Source organism: Sturnira hondurensis, unplaced genomic scaffold, assembly GCF_014824575.4.
Source record: "Sturnira hondurensis isolate 20B ecotype Veracruz unplaced genomic scaffold, ASM1482457v3 Scaffold0013515, whole genome shotgun sequence".
Lineage (NCBI taxonomy): Eukaryota > Metazoa > Chordata > Mammalia > Chiroptera > Phyllostomidae > Sturnira > Sturnira hondurensis.
In genome coordinates, this window is record NW_028086146.1 from 8089671 (window position 1) to 8109537 (window position 19867).

At 42.6% G+C, this 19867-nt stretch overlaps 1 protein-coding gene and 1 non-coding gene across 3 annotated transcripts in view; both read left to right on the forward strand.

Annotated features, from left to right (window-relative positions):
- The first annotated feature begins 724 nt into the window (after nt 1–724).
- LOC118997890 (U6 spliceosomal RNA) lies at nt 725–831 on the forward strand. The gene has a single exon (XR_005068747.1). It is a non-coding gene; the product is annotated as a U6 spliceosomal RNA (small nuclear RNA).
- A 5901-nt stretch (nt 832–6732) lies between these two features.
- Nucleotides 6733–19867, forward strand: part of RCL1 (RNA terminal phosphate cyclase like 1) — a 67366-nt gene continuing 54231 nt past the window's right edge. The window contains exon 1 of one of the 2 annotated variants that reach the window (XR_005068742.1): nt 6733–7060. Coding sequence is in view for 1 of the 2 variants with exons in the window: in XM_037061774.1 (XP_036917669.1) it covers nt 6925–7060 (136 nt within the window). In the remaining variant the exon portion in view is untranslated. The remainder of the gene's footprint in view (nt 7061–19867) is intronic. The other variant, XM_037061774.1, reaches the window with a different exon arrangement.

Here is a 19867-nt window from a genome sequence, read left to right on the forward strand (position 1 = left end):
CAAAGAGGGACAATGGCTTCCCGTCTGCCGCCTGCCGCCGTGGCCCCGGCGCCGCAGCCACTGCTGTCACCAGGCCCACACGTTTCGTTCCACTGCTTCGTTCCACTGCACTCGAGTGTGCCACCGCTGTCAGCCCTCCACAACTGGGTTCGCCCCCTGGGGCCTGTGTGGTCCATCTCACTGTGCGCGAATGTGCGACCGCGGTCAGTCTGCCCCACACCCCGAATGGTTCTGGGCTGCCTGCGTGCCTAAGTCAGGGGATCTGTCCTGCCTGACCCAGCTCCGCTGCTGGCTCCGCCTCTCTTACCGTCCCCGTTGAACGTTTGTAGCTGTCGGACTTCCGTATAATTCTGTTTTCTGGTCTTTGGGTGTGTCCTAGTTCTCCAAACCTTTGTTGTGTTCAAACTTGGTTGTGGGAGAAGGCACAGTGTTTCCACCTATGCCTCCATCTTGGCGGAAGTCCTTAAAATAATTTTTAAAGATTTTATTTATTTATTTTTAGAGATGGGGAAGGGGAAGGGGAAGGGAAAGAGGGGGAGAGAAATATTGGTGTGTGAGAGAAACACTAGTTGGCTGTTTTTTGCACACACCCCACTGGGGACCTGGCCCACGACTCAGGCATGTGCCCTAACTGGGAGTCCAACCAGTGATCCTTTGGTTAGCACTCAACCGCTGAGCCACCCAACCCAGGGCTGAAATAATTTTTTAAATTTTTATTTATTGAATGCTCACTTCGGCAGCACATATACTAAAATTGGAATGATACAGGGAAGATTAGCATGGCCCCTGTGCAAGGATGACACGCAAATTCGTGAAGTGTTCCATATTTTTTTTATAAAGGACACACGGACAAAACCAAGGAGGAGGGTGGAAGCAAGGGAGGAAGGTGGGTTTGGATTGGGGAAGGTTGGGGCAAAATATGGACAACTATAATTTAACAACAATAAAATAATTTAAATAAAAAAGTAACAAAAAAGTTTTTATTTATCTTGTTGTTTCACCTGTTCATGCATTCATTGCTTGTCACCTATATGTGCCCTGACCAGGGATTGAACCAGCAACTTTGGTGTATTGGGCCGACACTCTAACAACCAACTGAGCTACTTAGACAGGGCACATTGAAACAATTTAAAACAAATAAAAGGGTGAAGGAGTTTAGGTAAGAAAATACTGAAGGGTAGGTTATATTCTGGAGGGTAAATTAATTTGTAGTATCACTAAAAATTCTCAGTGGGATTAAAGGAGAGCGTATGTACAGGATTGCTACAAGCAAATGAACAAAGGACAAATCTTAGCTTCTTATCTTCCAAATATCCCCAGGGTCATCATAATCATAAATTATCACAGTAAGCTGGATATAATCCTATAGTTTCCTTAATTGGAAATCATCTCTTGTGCGAAATGCCTGATATAAGCTAAACAAGAACACTTTTTCCTCCTCATTTTCCCAGACATTCTCACTGGTCTTGTAGCAACTCTCAGATGTACTGTTTGTTCCTTTGTGCATATCTTTCTCTGTCCTATTGGAGACTCTCAGAGTAGTCCCTGCACCCCGTGCAGTATGGTCACCTGGGGTGCCTTTTTAAAGACACAGTTTAGAGCCAAGAAATCACCTACAAAATCAGAAAATCTTGGGTTGTAGCCCCAGGACCTGTATCTTTGAAAAGACTGCTGCACCCCCACCCCAGGTGGATTTTTTCTATGATAAGGCTCAATAGCTACTGGATTAGGCTGTGAACACCCTGTGAACAGGATCTGAGTTTTACTCATCTTTGCATTCTTGGTCTCTCATTATATCCCCTTTATCTTTCCTGGCATAGCTAACCCTAGCACTCTAATTAGTGTTAGATAAATGTTTACAGCATTGAATGAAGTTAGAAAAATACCTGCATATTATGAAGCTTTAACTCCACAAAGTCATGATGTGATAAGACTCTAACCTTGTGTGGGTTTGGTGAGGTCACCATGTGTTGTTTTTGCTTGTCTAGTGCCTGTTCTCTTTTGTAATAATTAATAAAACTTTATTTTTCCTTAAGAGAGCCACTTCCCTTTCATGCTCCATTCTTGTGGTTTGAGAGATACTAAGACCACTTTCTCTGCAAAGGAGGTATGTGACACAGGTCAGGCCAATCAAGCACATATTCTCCCAGACGACTGCCATTGGTTCACAAATGGGTACGTGACCCAATGAAAGCTCACCCCCAGATTTAATGGTGCCATTAGAAAAGAGGTGGCCCCTTCCTCCCGGGTTTGCTAAGCTGGTGGAACATAAGTCTGGGTTTTCTAGTGGCCACCTTTGACTCTACCTAATCAACTTGCTGTTTCTAGAGATTTGCCTATTCCAGACACTTCATATAAAGCTTTAAATATGCAGATATTTTTGGATGGCTTTTTTTCAGTGAGCATAATGTTTTCAAGTTTCATCTGTGAAGTAGCATGTACCTGTGCTTTATTACTTTTTATTGTCAAATAATATTCCACTGTACAAATATACTCCATTTAGTTTATCCATTTATCAGTTAATAGATATTGGGATACCCCTTGACCTTCAATGGATCAATAAATTCCTTTTTATTGTTAAGTACTTTAAAATAGTAAAGAGGTATAATATGGACAGTTCAAACATTGGAATGTGATCTGATAAGTGATGAGTGTGATTTGATGGAGACAGTTAATAGGCTACGGGAACTTCAGAGAAAACTGCAAATCAGAAATGATGTAACATTTATGCAACAAGGCTGCATTTGTGTATTGGGCTTCAATTCACATTTGAACTTTCATAATTATAAATCATAATGTTTCATAACTATCGTATGGCTTTACTGTTGGCAACTGGTGCCTTAAAAATTCTGCTCTGCGTGTCTATCGCCTGCTGATTGTCCACCTCCTTTTCACTGTCGGTCAGTGAAGATATTTATGGTTGTCTGTAAGACAAGACTCTTGTTCCTCACTCTGCCCCTCTCCTAAAGGCTCTGAAACAAGCACACAAACTTTTTCGAATTTTATCAGTGTTTTTCCTGCTAAGAATTATAGGAAAACAGACAAAATGTCACTATCACTGGGTCTCCAAGAGTCGGTAAAAGTAGGGTGTTAAGAATCCTTCTCTATGGACCTGAGAGAATCAGTTTCTACTCTGGCCCCTGAGTCCAATGTCCCATTGCTGAGCCAAGTATACTTTTATCCTTATTAAAATGAAAGTATCTGTGGAAGTGATTGCGAGGAAATGTGTATGTCATTTACCATTTCGTATGAAAGAATAGAAGCAGATTAAACATTTGTAATGAGTAATTTCAAATGTAAACAGAGGTAAAAAGAATTGTATAAAAATTTCTATTGCTCACAATCCAACTTTTGAGCTAGCAGGCATGAAGATCAAATGAGATCATGTGTAGGAAGCCTTTAGCATAAGGCCTTGATCTCAGCTTTCAGTGAGGACTTCTGCACCAGTCAATATTCAGCTGAAGAAGAACCACTAACTAGAGGTTTATTATAAGGATTCGACCTCTCACATTTGTGGGGGTTGGTTTCATAGTCTACAAGGCTGTTGTCTTTGTGCCTGGAGATGGAGCCCAACATCAGCAGGATGAGCCAGAACCTGTGTGTTTATCACTGTTTCCAAGCCTCCAATTTCAATGATGTGAATGACCAGCAAAAGATGGTGTTCTTTATCATGGGGATAAATGCAGAGCCCCCGTCAGCAGTGTGAGTTGCTAAAGTAGGACCAGATGCGAGTTAGAGGTGCCATGGGCTTGGCTGCTACCCCATACCAATAAGGTCAGCATCAGATTAAGTATGTGAGCTACAAAACAGCCTGGTACCCTACAGTGACTTTCCAACATTAAAAAAAATGTGTCTAGGACTTTATTTTGGCAACCTCATGAAAGATGTTTCTTGTGGCTTGGCAACCCAGAATTACACAGGGAAAGGAGCTTAGGGGTATGCAGTTTCTGTTATCTATACTGTAGCAAACTACCCCCAAACCCATAGCTTAAAACAGTAACAATCATTTCTTTAGCTCAGGAATATGCAGTTTGGGCAGGGCTCAGTGAGGACAGCTCATCTGTATTCCATAAGGCATCAACTAGGGTGGCTCCAAAGACTAGTCAGAGGCCGGCTGGGGTCTGAACTTGTGTGAAGACTCACTACTCCCGTGTTTGGTGGTTGATGCTAGCTGTCAGCGGGAACAGCCAGCTCTCTCTTTCTCTGTGCGGTCTCTCTGACATGGCAGCTGCATGGTAGGCAGACTTCTTATTAGAAGTTCAGGATTCCAAAGATATCTGATGAGAGAAGGGAGGGGGGACATGAATGAGCAATGTAGAGATAGAGATAGAGGGAGATGGAGGAAAGAGAGGGAGGAGAGGGAGACTTTCTGTTCTGGTTCTGCCATTTATTAGCTATGTCACTTTAAGTAGGTCATTCATTCTCTCTAAACCTCAGTTCTCAAATTTTAAAAATCAGGACTTTTTGGGGGCTGCCCAGAAGAAGACTGTGAGGTAATAATTTGAGTGAAAGTAGTTTATTTGGATGTTAATCCCAGGAGTTACCAGAAGGGAGCTGGGAAGGATACAGGGAAGGAAGTCCATAAAAGGTACTTAAGCAAGTTACCCTGTGGGCAACTGTAGCTAAAACCTCTGGGGAACCCTGGGGAAACACTAAAGAATCTCAAAGCTATCTCCCCCAAATGGTGGAGGAACTGGGATATTTATATATCACCTCCCATCAGTCATTGGTTAAGGACTGGGTGGGGGGCATTAACTCCTCAGTACCTTTACCCTGCTTAGTTCCATGCAAATGAGAAAAAGTCCCAGATGAGACAGAGGCACCACTAGCAAAAAATAAATAAATGAAAATTAGGCAGGTTTGCACTGAAAATAGTTAAGAGCTGAAGGGATATGAACTGACAGGCTTTGCTACAGAAAATATTAGTTGTTGTTTAAGATGGTTGAATATTCAAAGATTGTACTTGTTTTTATTTTTAGAGACAGGGAAAAGGAGAGAAATCGCCCCTCCTATACTCCCCAACTGGGGATTTGGCTTGCAACCTGGATATGTGCCCTGACTATGAATTAAACCAGTGACCTTTTGGTTTGCAGGCCAATGCTCAATCCACTGAGCCACACCAATCAGGGCAGGTGGTTAAGTATGGAAAATTAGATAATATAAAAAACATCCACTCCTGAATGGGGTTAAAGGTACAGGGAACAAGAAGCATAAATGGTAGGTACAAAATAGACAAGGGGAGGTTAAGAATAGTATGGGAAAGGGAGAAGCCAAAGAACTTATAAGTATGAACCATGGACATGAACTAATGTGGGGGAAGAAGGATGGTGGAAGGAGGTGTATGGCAGAAGGGAATAGAGGGGAGAAAAAAATGGGACAACTGTAATAGCATAATCATAATGAAATACATTAGAAAAAACTCACTCTTGGTGGGATGCTTTGGTAACCCACAGGGCAAAATTCAAGGGAGGCCCCCAGAGGTCCTGGACGTTTCAACATTCCCACATTCCCACTGTCAACTTCCTAAAAGGCAGACTGAAAAAATGGCAATAATAGACATGGATCCCCTCCCTCCCTCAATGGACTTCACTGCTAATTCTCTTAAATTCTATCTACACCTCTAACAATCTGTCACCCTATAGGAGCTCAGTACTTCAGGTTGGCTCCTCATGACCGAGACTTATCCACCTAAGACTAGCTACACTTGTTAATCTTGACTCAAGCTCCCATCTTTCTAGATTCCCACCCCCTGCCCCCAACGTTGTGTTCTGGAACTCAGGATCTGGTGACATTATCCAAGAATGATTGCAGAGCCATGTTATTACTATACTGGATTCCTAAGTTTGTGGTCATTTGATAGTTAACTGCTCATCTTTGAAGGTTTTGAACAGAGGTCCGATATAATCCAATTTTTGGTAAGATTTTGGTGTGCAGGATTTGAAGAGGACAGGAAAGAGGGAAAAAGCAGAGTACGTGTTTGTGGGCGAAGCTATCACAACCCATTTTGAGGTATGTGAGATGGGAGGACCCGAATTTGGGCTGTGAGTGGAAATTAACAGACGAATGTGAAAGGAGCAAAACTTGGTGCCTCACAATAAAACAAGCAATGGCCTGGTGTCTGAAGACTGGAGTCCTAGTGAATGCTGGCACTACCAGTTTTGCAATGTTCTTCACGTCTTTCCCCAGGTGTAAGGTGGGAATGGAAGTGTAACGTGGGAAACGAGGGGACAGTGCCAGCAATGCGCTCAGAACTGTGTCTGCAACAGGGTAAGCGCGCCAAACCCCTGTTCTCCTCTATTAAGAAAAAGGCGGGGGAGATAATACCATCCACATTCCGGTGGTTGCCTTGAGGACAGAGCCGAGGTAGCTGACCCGTAGCACGCACTCAACCCCAGTCCACGGCCTCCGTTCGCTCCTAACCTGGGAAAGAACCCGCGCAGACTGCGGGGACCAGCAAACTCCCACGCCTCCGCTCCCAGGTCACCCCCACCCCCGCACCCTTCTCGCCGCGCGCTGTTGCCGGGGCCTGGGCACCGCCCATCTGCAGCGCAGGCAAATGGCAAAGCGGCCTGGGCTCCGCCTAGCTCTAGATGACCAATGGCAACACGATGCGGGAACCGCCCAGATCAAGCGAGGGCCAATAGCGGCGTGGCCCGGTACGGGGCCGCCCTCACCCCGGCGGATAGGCGGGGAGGCGGTCACCGGCTCCGCCCTGCTCCCCTCTGACCCGGTGTCTCGTTTCTGCCTCTTCCTGTTCCAAACCACGTGGACGCGCGGGGGGCTGCGGGGCTGCAGGGTTGCGGGAGGGAACCCCGGTCGCCGCAGCTGCTGTCGCCGCCGCCACCGAGGTTGCGATCCCGCGCCTGTCTGAAGTAGCCGTACCCCCGCCGCCTCGGCTGCCCACGCCTTGCGTGGAGTGCCCACATGGCGACTCAGACGCACTCTCTCTGCTACGTGGGCTCCAACTTCTTACGCCAGCGTCTGGTACTGTCTACTCTGAGCGGGCGCCCAGTCAAAATCCGAAAGATTCGGGCCAGAGACGACAACCCCGGCCTCCGAGGTAATGGCAGCGCAAGGGGTTGGCGCGGGGCCACGGGGAGACCGCTTTAATGTTCTGGGGGCCGGCGCGCCGAGAGTCTCGGGGTCCCTTGGGTATTTTGGGGAGTACGGGTGGCGCGCCGCCCCGAAGCACGAATGCGCCCGAGGCGGTGGGGGAGGAGAGGTCTGGCCCTGAGGGTGAGCTCTGCTGCGTGCTGCACTCCTCGTCTCCAGGGCGCTGGTAGTAAACAGCTACACGTTTTCCAGCGTTACGTGTTGTCGTAAGCCCCAAGGTTCGCTCCCTCGCTTTTCTTCAGTCTCTCTTGCTCTCTCTATAAACCCGTAAAAGAAGAAAAACAGTTTGTTGGACCGAAGTGTGGTGAATGGGCAGATGAAAAGATGGAGGGAGATTTGGAGAGAAAAGTACCACCAGTTGGTTCCTTGCCCTGTCCCAAAACAGGTCTCAGACGCAGCTGTCCCCTTGGATACTGGCTGTCCCTGTCGCCATGATTTCTCGGCTGTCCTCACACTGCTCCCCCTTGAGTGTGGATTAAAGAATCTTTAAAAACTCAGTTTGTTTTCATCCGTGACTGTGATTGATGTGCACAGAGCAGGAGCTTTTAGATAAATTTTTAACAGTCATGGGCCTAATTGCCTTGACTTGAGTAAATGGTTGGTGACAAGCGCTAAAGTAGGCTTTCAAGCTCCGTTTTTGCCCTACAAAGGTAGCTGGATTAAAAGTGGGCCCCATTTGAACACATACAGATTAAATGGCTTTGATTTTCAGCTGGTCCCCTGGAATAAGACACATACATTTAAAAGCTTCAGTATGATTATCCTAAATTGGGAGGCTCAGTCAAGAAAAAAACAAAAACAAAAACCTATCAGCACATTGAAGGATACAGTTTGTGGTTGGTCGTGGAAGATTTCTGGGTCGTGTTGATGTGTTTAATTTTGCCCTGGCTCCTGTACCAAGTGGCCAGCCCATTTCATCATCTGTCTGCATTTTCTGGACAGTTACATTTCTGCCTTTCTTGAATGGTGATTGGTTGCACGTTAAGGAGAAAATGCCATGTCATTGATGGAGGTACAAGGTTAGGAGAGAGAGAAGCAAAGACCTCCATACCATGGACAATAGGAAAGGCTGGCGTTGGCACGTGATTATTGCCCTTGCTGTAACTGAAATTAAGGAGGGATTGCTAGCCTGGTTTATGTCAGGTGCTCTTCCCCCTGAACATCTCTTCCCCTTATTTTGAGATGGGCCCTTGGGCAAAGCAATTGCTTGATTGTTCTACTCTGGTAGTCCTGGCCAGCTCTTCCTTTTGGAGACCCCCAGGTTAGCCTAGGGAAGTCACCACTAGCTAGATATGGTAAGAAGACGGGCTTCTCTTCTATGAATACTGGGCATAGCTTTTTTTTTTTAATAGAAGTACTTTAACCTGGAGATTGGGGTTTTTAATGGAAATATAGTGCCCATAAGCTACATTTAGTGTTTGTCTCTTGACAGGTGGCCTGCAAACTAATGCTTAATGTTCCAAAGGATGCTTTCCTGCCTCCCCCTTCAGCTCTTTATGAGCATCTCTTCACTGCCACACACATGGACAGGGCTTGGCTACTTGGCATTTTCCCGAGAGGGTATCTGGGGGAGGTAGAACTGGTTGGCAGATGTGCTGGTATTTTTTGAGGAACAGTACAGCATTATTTGTCTTAGCTTATTAATATAGTAGGGGAAGAAAGAGGCCTCTAATTTAGATCTTTATGCTGGCTTCAAAGTCTCAAAAATCTTATGGACATTGTTTAATTTCTTATAGAGGGGAATTGGCCTTCTATATCCATGGCTTTTGGATCTACAGATTCAACCAACTGTGGGTTGAAAATATTTGGGGGGAAAATCCCAGAAAGTTTCAAAAAGCAAAACTTGGATTTGCTACTCACCAAGCATTATGCTGAATCTACGTGAATGAAGTGATGTGTAGGCCTACCATGATGCAGCCTACATGCAAATACTGCACCATTTTATAAAAGGGACTTGAGCTTCCACAGAGTTTTGTATCCACAGGGTCCAGGAACCAATACCCCATGGTGCCAGGGATCATCGTACATGCATACATAGATATTTGTATATGTACATATACATACATAAGTGTGTGTGCATATACAAATATACACATACATGTAGCCCCTGACACATGTTATCTGGACGTAGTCGAGCAAGTCCTTGTGGGCTTGATTGACGATATAGCCAATGGACTGTGTTACTAGTCTTTTCCTTTCTGACTCTTCATGTACTCAGACAGTGGGAATTGGGGAAAAACTCAGAGCATTTTCAATAAAATCTTCAGCTTACATGCAAGTATTACTGTACATCTCTCAAAAATGCTTGCTTAAAACATTGCTGCTGTGTGAGCTTTGGAGGGTAGAGGTGGTGCAGTCATTCAGAAAAGGTGTATTGAGCCCCAGTATGTGCAAGGCTTTGTGGGGCTGTAAATGTGAGAAGGGGGTTGCCCTGCTCTCAAGGAATTTTCCCAGGAAGAGGTTGACAGAGTAGCTTGAGTAACTTGAAGTAGGACGGGCTGAATGTTGTAAAGGGGCTCAGCAGAGTTAGAGTGCAACTTCCTTGGAGGCTGTTAGGAAGGAAGGCTTTCCGGATCTGCTTCCGGCCTGGACATAGAGGGTTGAGATGATGGCTGCGAGAATCAAAGGGGTGAAAGAAACAGCTTTTAAGTAAAAAAGTTCTTTTTTTTTCTTTTTAAAAAAATCACTATGTTGAAGAAAAATCCTTAATTTATCATAGGGGTAGTAGCTTGGTGGTTAAGAAGGCCTCAGTTTAAGTCCTGGACTTAAACTTTGCTATTAGCTCTTGGACCTTCAGCAAATTCTTTTAGCATTTTTGAGCCTCAGTTTTTTCATCTGCCAAGTGGGGCCAGTACTACCAGCTTCATAGAGTTATTGTAAGAATTAAATGGAATAACACTTCAAAGTGCACTGAACAGTACCTGGCATGTGGGAAGTACAAATGTTAGCTGGTTTTGTTATGTATGCTTTTATCCACTGGGAATAGTTCTGCTCTTTGGCATCCAAAATCTGTTCCCCAGCCTGTATGGAAACTTCAGATATTTAAAGAGAATTTTGACTTTCTCTTTGTTTTCTTTTTTTGGTCTAAATGTTTCCTTTTAGGTGACGGCTTCCAAGTATTTGTGTGTTATATGTGTAATGTAATGGTTGTTTACCAGGGGCAGTTTTGCTCGCCAGGAGACATTTGGCACTGTTTAGAGACATTTTTTGTTGTCCCAACTGGGAGGCTGCTGTTGGCATCTAGTGGGTAGAACCCAGAGATGCCACTAAAAATCCCAAAATGCACTGGATAGCTCCCCATACAAAAAATCATTCTGGCCAAAATATCAATTGTGCTGATGTTGAAAAACCCTGACCTTCTGGACTTAATTATCAGCCTTTTCTTTTCTCCAGTCCCTAAAAGTTGGGAATAGCAGTATGTGGTACCAAGAAAACTGCAAGGATTCAAAAGGGGATGAGACACAGCTCAAACTCGGTGACTTCTGGCACATCGATTAATCTCTTAAATAAAACTGCCTCCTTCCAGTGCAGAAGGATTACAAATAATGAAGAGAATTTTAACTGCAAAGAAGTATGATCCTGGAATGGTTTTTATTACATAGCTATGTGTAATTTTTGCTTCACTCTTAATTATGTTGTCTCATTAGACTCTTTCTATCAGTGAGGAGGAACTAAATATTTTTGGTAGTTGTTTTCCTAAAGGTAAAAAAGGCAAGATAGTTAAGTAAGATAGCTAGCGAAGTTGAACCTCCCCTGAGTCACAGGGCTGGAAAGCCTGGAGGGTCGGGTCTTCCATCTGACTGCCTGACGGACCTGTGTGTGAGTGAAGTGGCTGTCCAGAATACCTCAGTCTCTGGATTTCTCAAGGTTGTCTGTCTTGCAGGGTTCAGTTGAGTTAATATTTTCTAGGTAAGGTGAGGTCTAAATGGGAAAAATTCCTCCAGAATGATACTTATTTTGTTTAAAGTGAGAATGCAGAAATGATGAATTTGGGTAAGCACACTGTTTTTAGTAGTTAGGACATCGGACTGCTACACCCAAGTTCCTGGGCAGGTCACATGACCAAGCTTCACTGTCTTCCCCTCGGAATTAGAGGAGCTTGTTTTTGTTTTTGTTTTTGTTTTAGTCCCATTGGAGTGCTGCCCTTGGCTTAACCAGTCGAGATTCTGAAAAAGGAGGGATAAGTGGAGTTTTAATCAAAAGATTCTTTAAAATATGCTGAGGAAACATGCTACATAGCAGTTCTTTGAAAGGTAAAATCATCTTTTGGTTAAACTGATGTACTGTTTTATGGATTAATCTGGCTGTTCAGAAGTTGGATCTTCTAAAAGGAGAATTGTAAGGGAAAACTGTTTTTCTCCTCTGCTCTCAGTACTTTTGACACCAGACATGTGGTGCCCTCCTCCCTCCCCAAATCAGGCAGTTCTCCAGTTCTCAGAAGACACCAACTGGACATCCAGGAATTTAACTCACCTCTTATGCTCTCCATATAGTGATAGCCTCAGATCCCAAAAGTTAGGGACTCCCACAGGACTGCCCCCTTCAAATGCCATTGCCAAGTCCTAATCCCAAGTCCTAGTCACTTGTACTTCTGACCAACCAGCTGTGAGTTGGAGGATTCTGCAGCCCCTCCCTGCTTCTGACAATTTGCTAGAATGGCTCAGAAAGCTTAGGGAAACGTGTACTTTAATTTGGCAGTTTATTATAAAGGATGTTAAAAGGGGTAGGGATGAACAGCCAGGTGAAGAGTTATGTAGGACCAGGTCTGGAAGGGTCCTGAAGCAGGGTATGCCACTTTCTCAGAACTTGGATTCCTTCTTCAACCTCCAAGTTCTCACCTTATTCAAAAGTTTTTGTAGGACTTAATCTCCCTGGTTGACACTCCCCACCCAACCAACCAGGTCCGTAGGTGGGGCTGAACGTTCCAACCCTCTGGTCCTTTGGTCTTTCTAGTAACCAGCCCCCAGGCTCTATTCTGAGGCTTTTTAGGGATCCCACGCTAAGGTACTTACCAGTGTAAACTCAGGTGTGTTCGAAAGGGGCTCCTTATGACTAACTTTTAAAAGATACTCTATCACTCTGGACACTTCCAAGGATTTTAGCAGCTCTGTGCCAGGAGTCCAGGACACAGACCAACTATATTTCTTGTCATACCACCAGAATGTGCCATTGTCTCCCGGAAGCATAGTTATTAATAGATAAGTGGATTTGTGGAAGGTTGGTGACTTTACTAATAGCAAGTGTGAATTGAATATTGTCTTGTTACTTAGGAACCTGCCCTCTCATGCCTCTGTTGACTGTTCAGGTTTGCTCCCATGTTTTGGTTATTAGCTCATCTTTTAAAGGCAAATGCCAAGAATCCCAGTGATCTGTTTTCAAATCTGCTGTTGCTTGGAAGCTATAAAATGCTATTCCAGATGAAACTATGCATAATTTTTTCATCTAAACTTTTTATTTTCAAATAATTATAGATTCATACACAGTTGTAATAAATAATACAGAGAGCTCTGCCTGCATTTTACCCTGTTTCCCCCAGTGGTAACATCTGGAAAAACTAGAGTAACAGTAATATAACCAGGATGTTGACATTGGTAAAAGTGAAGAGACTTAGCACTTCCATCACAGGGGTCCTTCAGGTTGCCCTTCTGTAGCCACACTCACTTTCCTCCTTTCCACCTGCTTCTTAACCCTTGACAATCACTTACCTGTTCCCCATTTCTATAATTTCGTCATTAGTTCTATACATATAATCGTACAATAATAAGCAATCTTTTGTGGTTGACTTTTTTCTTTCAGCCTAATACTCTGGAGATTTATCTAAGTTGTTTTTACCAAGTTTGTTCCTTTTTATTGTTGAATACCATTTTATTATATGAAAGTGTCTCTTGAAAAATTATTTATTTATTTATTTTAAGATTTTATTTATTTTTTAGACAGGGGGGAAAGGAAGGAGAAAGAGAGGAAGAGAAACATTAATGTGTGGTTGCCTCTTGTGTGCCCTTTACTGGGGACCTGACCCACAACCCAGGCATGTGCCCTGACTGGGAATTGAACCAGCGACCCTTTGGTTCGCAGGCTCAATCCACTGAGCTACACCAGTCAGGGCTCAGTTTTTTTGTTGTTGTTTTTTGTTTTTTAAAAAACCATTCACCTGTTGAAGGACATTTGGATTGTTTCTAGTTTTTTGGCTGCTCTGAATAAGGCTACCATAACAATGTGTGTATAGGTTTTTAGGACATAAGTCCTTCTTTCTTTGGGATAAATGTGCAGGAGACTAGTTGCTGGGTTGTATGGTAGTTTGCATGTTTAGGAAGCTGCCAAACTGTTTTTCAGTGTGGCCTTTCCATTTTATATTTCCATTAGCAATATATGAGTGGTTCAGTTTCTGTACATGCTTACCAACACTTAGTGTTGTCACTATTTTTATTTTTTTTGAATTATTATGAGTTTATTTGAGATAGCCTGATGATAATTGCTGGGAAGGAAAATCTCAGTGGATTGAGAAAATGCTCCTGTGTTGTCATTTTTTAAATAATTTTTTTATTTATTCATTTTTAGGAGGGGGGAAGAGAAGGAGAAAGGGGGAGAGAAATATCAATGTATGGTTGCTTCTCATGAGTCTCCTGCTGGGAATTGGCCTGCAACCCAGGCATGTGCCCTGACTGGGAATCGAACCGCGATCATGTGGTTCGCAGGCCTGAGCTCAATCCACTGAGCTACACCAGCCAGGGCCTGTGTTGTCATTTTTAATTTTAGCCATTCGGATAGTGTTTGGTACTATTTTGTAACTTAATTTGCATATTCCTAATGGCTAATGATGTTGAATGTATTTCCATGAGCTTATTTGCCATTGACATAGTTTCTTTGGTGAAATGTCTTTGCTTGTCTTTTGCCCATTTTTTTTAGTAGGATTGTATGTTTTTACTGTTAAGTTTTGAGATTTCTTTACATCCTGTAGTCCTTTGTCAGATATATGATTTGCTAATATTGTATCCAACTCCATAGCTTGTCTTTTCATTCTCTTAACATGGTCTTTTTCAGAGGAAAATATTTTAATTTTAATGAAATAGAATTTATCAAAATACCTTTATTGCTTGTGCTTTTGGAGTCAAGTCTAAGAACTATTTGCCTTGTCCTAGATCCCAAAAATTTTCTGGGTTTTCCCCCCTAATGTATTACAGTTTTATGTTTTACACATAAGTTAACTTTTGTGTAAGTTTTAAAATTTAAGTTATCGTTCATTTTTTTGCTGTATATATCCAACTTGCTCTAGTAAGATTTTTGACAGCTATCTTTTTCATTTAATCACTTTTGTACCTTAAGAAAAAACCTGTGGGGCATATTTGTGTGGATTGGGGTTCTCTATTCTGTACCACTGTCTATGTGTATTCCTTTGCCAATGCCATACAGTCTTGGTTACTGTATCTGTATAATAAGTATTGGAATTGGGCAGACTAATCCCTCCAACTGCATTCTTTTGTGTGTGTTTGTGGTTATTTTAGTTCTAGTTTCTTTGCCTTTCTATATAAATTTTAGAATAATAGTGTCTATGTCTGAAAAATCTTACTAGTGTTTCAACAGGAATTGTGTTAGACCTATATATCAGTTTGGGAAGAATTATTATCTTGGCTATATTCGGTCTTCTTATCCATAATGTAGTATATCTCTCCATTTATTTAGATTTTTTATTTCTTTCATCAACATTGTTTTCAGCATGAGTCCTATTCATATTTTGTTAGATTTAAACATAAATATTTCACTTTTTTGAGCAATCATGTATAGTATTTTTAATTTTGTTTTATATATTTTAAAGATTTTATATTTTTTTTTTAGAGAGGGGAAAGGGAGGGGAAAAGAGAGGAAGAGAAGCATCAGTGTGTGGTTGCCTCTCACGTGACCCTTACAGGGGCCTGGTCTGCGTCCGAGGCATGTGCTCTGACTGGGAATCGAACTGGCGATCCTTTGATTTGCAGGCTGACACTGAACCACTGAACCACACCGGACAGGTTATTTTGTTTTCCATGTGTTCATTGCTGTTATATAGAAATGTAATTCAGTTTTTTGTATGTTTTTCTAGTAACCTGCAACTTTGCTGAATTTAGTTATTCTATTTTTTTGTATACTCGGGATTTCTATGTAGGCAATCATGTCATCTGCAAATAAGAACGTAAAGAACAAATGCTATTTATTTCTTCTTTTCTGAACTTTGTTCCTTTTATTTCCTTCTTGTTACACTCGCTAGAACTTGTAGCACAATGTTAAATAGACTGATGAGAGCAAACCTCTATGTCTTGGTCCCTGTCTTAGAGGGAAAGGGTCCAGGATTTGCCTCAAAGTATAATGTTAACAATATATGTATTTAAAGATGCTTTATTATCAAGTTGAAGAAGTGCTCTTACATTTTTTTCAAGAGGTTTATTTTAAATTGTGATTGGGTATTGTATTTTGTCAGATGCTTCTGCATTAATTGATGTGATCATATAATTTTTCTTCTTTAGCCTGTTAATATTGGTGATATCCCCTTTTCCTTCCTGATATCGATGATTTATATTTTCTCTTTTATATTTGCTAGTCTTCCTAAAAGTTTGTTAAGTTAAAAGAATCACCTCTTTTTTCATTGACCTTCCTTCCTTCCTCTCCCTCTCTCCTTCTCTCCCTCCTCTCTCTTTTCTCCACATCCAAGGATATATTTGTTGATTTTAGAGAGAGAAAGGTTGATCAGTGCCTCCTGTATGTGCCCCTACTGGGGGTCAAACCCACAACCTAAGTGTTCCCAGACCAGTGTACCAGGATGGTGCTCCAACCAACTAAGGTACTGGCTAGCTAGGGGGCCTATTTTTCTTTTCAGTTACATTTATTTTCTGTTCTTTTATTACTGTTCTTTTAAAGATTTTAACAGAGAGGGAAAGAGAGGGGGAAAGAAACCTTAATGTGTGGTTGCCTCTCGCATGCCCCCAACTGAGGACCTGGCCCACAACCCAGGCATGTGCTCTGAATAGGAATCACACCCATGACCCTTTGGTTCTCAGGCCAGTTCCACTGAACCGCACGAGCCAGGGCCTTCCTCTCTTCCTTCCTCTCTTCCTTCCTCTCTTTCGCTCTTTCTCTCTCTCTCTCTCTTTCTCTCTCTCTCTCTCTCCCCCTCCCTCCCTCCCTTCCTTCCTTCTTCTTTCTTTTTAATATATTTTATTGATTATGCCATTACAGTTGTCCCATTCCCCCCCCTTCATTCCCCTCTACCCTGCACACCCCCTCCCACTCACATTTCCCCCTTTAGTTTATGTCCATGGGTCATAAGTTCTTTAGCTTCTACATTTCCCACACTACTCTTACCCTCCCCCTGTCTGTTTTCTTCTCACTGTCTATGCTACTTACTCTCTGTACCTTCTCCGCCCCCACTCCCCTGTTGCTAACCTTCCATGTGATCTCCATTTCTGTGGTTCCACTCCTGTTTTAGGTGTTCATTTAGTTTGCTTTTGTTTTAGGTGTGGTTGTTAATAACTGTGAGTTTGCTGTCTTTTCACTGTTTATATCTTTTATCTTCTTTTTCTTAGATAAGTCTCTTTAACATTTCATATAATAAGAGCTTGGAGATGATGAACTTGACCTTATCTGAGAAGCAGTTTATCTGCCCTTCCATTCTAAATGAAAGCTTTGCTGGATAGAGCAATCTTGGATGTAGGTCTTTGGATTTCATGACTTGGAATAGTTCTTTCCAGCCCTTTCTTGCATGTAAGGTCTCTTTTGAGAAATCTGCTGACAGTCTGATGGGAACTCCTTTGTAGGTGACTGTCTCCTTATCTCTTGCTGGTTCTAGAATTCTCTCCTTCATTTTAATCTTGGCTAATGTAATCATGATGACACCTTGGTGTGTTCCTCTTTGGGTCCACCTTCTTTGGGACTTTCTGAGCTTCCAGGACTTCCTGGAAGTCTGTTTCCTTTGCCAGACTGGGGAAGTTCTCCTTTATTATTTGTTCAAATAAGTTTTCCACTTGTTGCTTTTCTTCTTCCCCTTCTGGTACTCCTATAATTTGGATGTTGGAACGTTTAAAGATGTCCTGGAGGTTCCTAAGCCTCCTCATTTTTTTTTGAGTTCTTGTTTCTTCATTCTTTTCTTTCTATTTTTTCTTCTCTTCATTCTTTTCTGTTTGGTTGTTTCTTTCTTCCTTCTGGTCCACTCCATTGATTTGCATCCCAGTTTTCTTTTCATCACTGTTGGTTCCCTGTGCATTTTCCTTCATTTCACTTAGTGTAGCCTTCATTTTTTTCATCTAATTTGTGACCAGAATCAACCAGCTCTGTGAGCATCCTGGTCACCAGTGTTTTGAACTGTGCATCTGATAAGTTGGCTGTTATCTCTTGGTCACTTAAAAGTGTTGGCTCTGTGGCTTTGATTTGTTCTTCTGTTTGAGCCATAATTTTTTGGTCTGGTTGCACCTGTTAAATAGTGAGAGGCAGAGTCTTCGGTGTTCACCAGGGCAGGGCAACCCAGTTGCTGGGTTGTGATGCTGTATTTGGCGGTGGGGTCAGAGAGGGAGCAGTGGCACTTGATCTGCTCTTTCTTGGATTTCAGTCCCCTCAGCCGCTTCCCACAAGCAAATTGGGCCCTTCTGGTGTTGGTTCCCAGGTAGGTGGCCTTGTGTACGTTGTAGGACCCTGTGGGTTGTCTCTAACAAACTCTCCTGTGAAGCTGGGAGTTTCTCCTGGCACCTTTTCAATCGGTGCTTCTAAGCTTTATTTCCCCTGTGCTGGGGCCGTGAGTTGCGTGGTCTGTCTTGCTGCCTGTTTTTGCCTAGTTTGTCTGCACGTGAATGTGTGACCGCAGTCTGGCAGCCACAGCCTTTTCCTGCTGTGATCCCTCTTTGCTGGCCGCCGACTCCACCCTTCTTACTGGTCTGGTTGACTGGTTGTCAGACTTCCGTACAGTTCAATTTTTATCTGTTCTGGTTGTGTTTTTGTTTCTAAATCTTTGTTGTCCTTAGTTTTGGTTGTGCGAGGAGGCACAGTGTTTCCACCTATGCCTCCATCTTGGCCGGAAGTCTCAGGGCTGTTATTTCTTTGCTTGCTCTGGGTTCTTGAGATGATTATTGGAAACTTTGTCTTTTCTAATGTCATATGTATTTTCTGCAATAAACTTCCCCCTCAACACTGCTTTAGCTGTTTCCCACAATTTTTAACAAGTCGTGTATTTTTTAAAATTTTTATTATTGATTAAAAACTTTTTAAAATATCTATTTATTTATTTTTAGAGAGAAGGGAAGGGAAGGAGAAAGAGAGGGAGAGAAATATCATTGTGTGGTTGCCTCTTGCATGCTCCCCACTGGGGGCTGGGCCTGTAACCCAGGCATGTGCCCTGACTGGGAATCAAACCAGCGACTGTTTGGTTTGCAGCCTGTGCTCAATCCACAAAGCTACACCAGCCAGGGCTAATTATTGATTTTTATAGATAGAGAAAGAGGGAGGGGGGAGAGAGAGACAGACAGACATTGATTTATTTTTCCACTTACTTATTCATTCACTGGTTGCTTCTTGTATGTGCCCTGACCAGGCATCAAACCTGCTACCTTGGCACATTGGGTGGATGCTCTAATCATCTGAGCTACCTGGCCAGGGTGCTGTGTCATATTTTAATATTTATTTAGTTCAATGTGTTTCTTTTTTTTGTGATTTCCTCTTTGAACCAGGAATTATTTTTAAGTGTGTTTAGTTTCCAAGTGTGGGTACATTTTTCTGTTATCTTTCCATTATTGATTTTAATTTGATTTCAGTATGGTCAGAGAACATGCTGCATATTATTTCAATTATTTGAATCATAGATTTATAGAGATTTTTTTCTTTTTTCTTTTTTCTTTGGCCAAGATATGGTTTATCTGGGTAGATGAGGTCTGTCCAGAAGGTGTCCAGCCATGTAATGTGAAAAATAGAGACATTTATTGAAGGAGATACAAAATACAAGAAACACTGTACCTAGGACAGTGATGCCTCAGTCCCCTTCAAAGTAGACACCTTGGGACCTCACAGAGTCCTCCCAGATCTCTTTACTCTGCAAAATCCTCCACTGGAATTACTATCAGCGGCCCCATCATATTTTCCTGAATCTCATTGACCATCTGAAAGCTCTTCCCTTTCAAAGGTGATTTTAGTTTTGGGAAAAGCCAGAAGTCAAAGGGCGCCAAATCTGGGCTGTAGGAGGGCTGAGTCACCTGGGTGATTGGATGTTTCATCAGAAAACTCTGCACAAGACTTGATGTATGAATGGGTGCATTGTCATGATGAAGCTGTCAATCACCAGTTGCCCATAGGTGTGGCCTTCTGTATCATCAAAATAGTTTCCAGAGAGGAATGTTGAAGCTTAATCCCAAATTGGATGCAGATTCATTGCTGTACTTGCTCATTTTGAATGTGATGGCCACACAGAACACAAGCTCACTCCAACGGTGTCTACAGCCCCCACCGACTAGTACAGTGAAGTCATCATTGTTCACACATGCACACTCTAGTCCACCCTCCTTGGCTGCCAGGTTACGTCTATATTGTGCAAACTGTTCTCATTATATTAACAATGGCTAGACTTTTTCTGGACAGACCTCATATGTTCCATGCACACTTGAGAAGAATGTGTATTCTCCTGTTATGGGTGTTTAGTCAGGGACACAGACCTCTTTGCCCTTAGTTTGTCAAATAAAAAAATGACAACAGCCAACATAATAATAGCCATCTAGTGTAAATGAATCAAAATTGTTCCTGTTTTTGG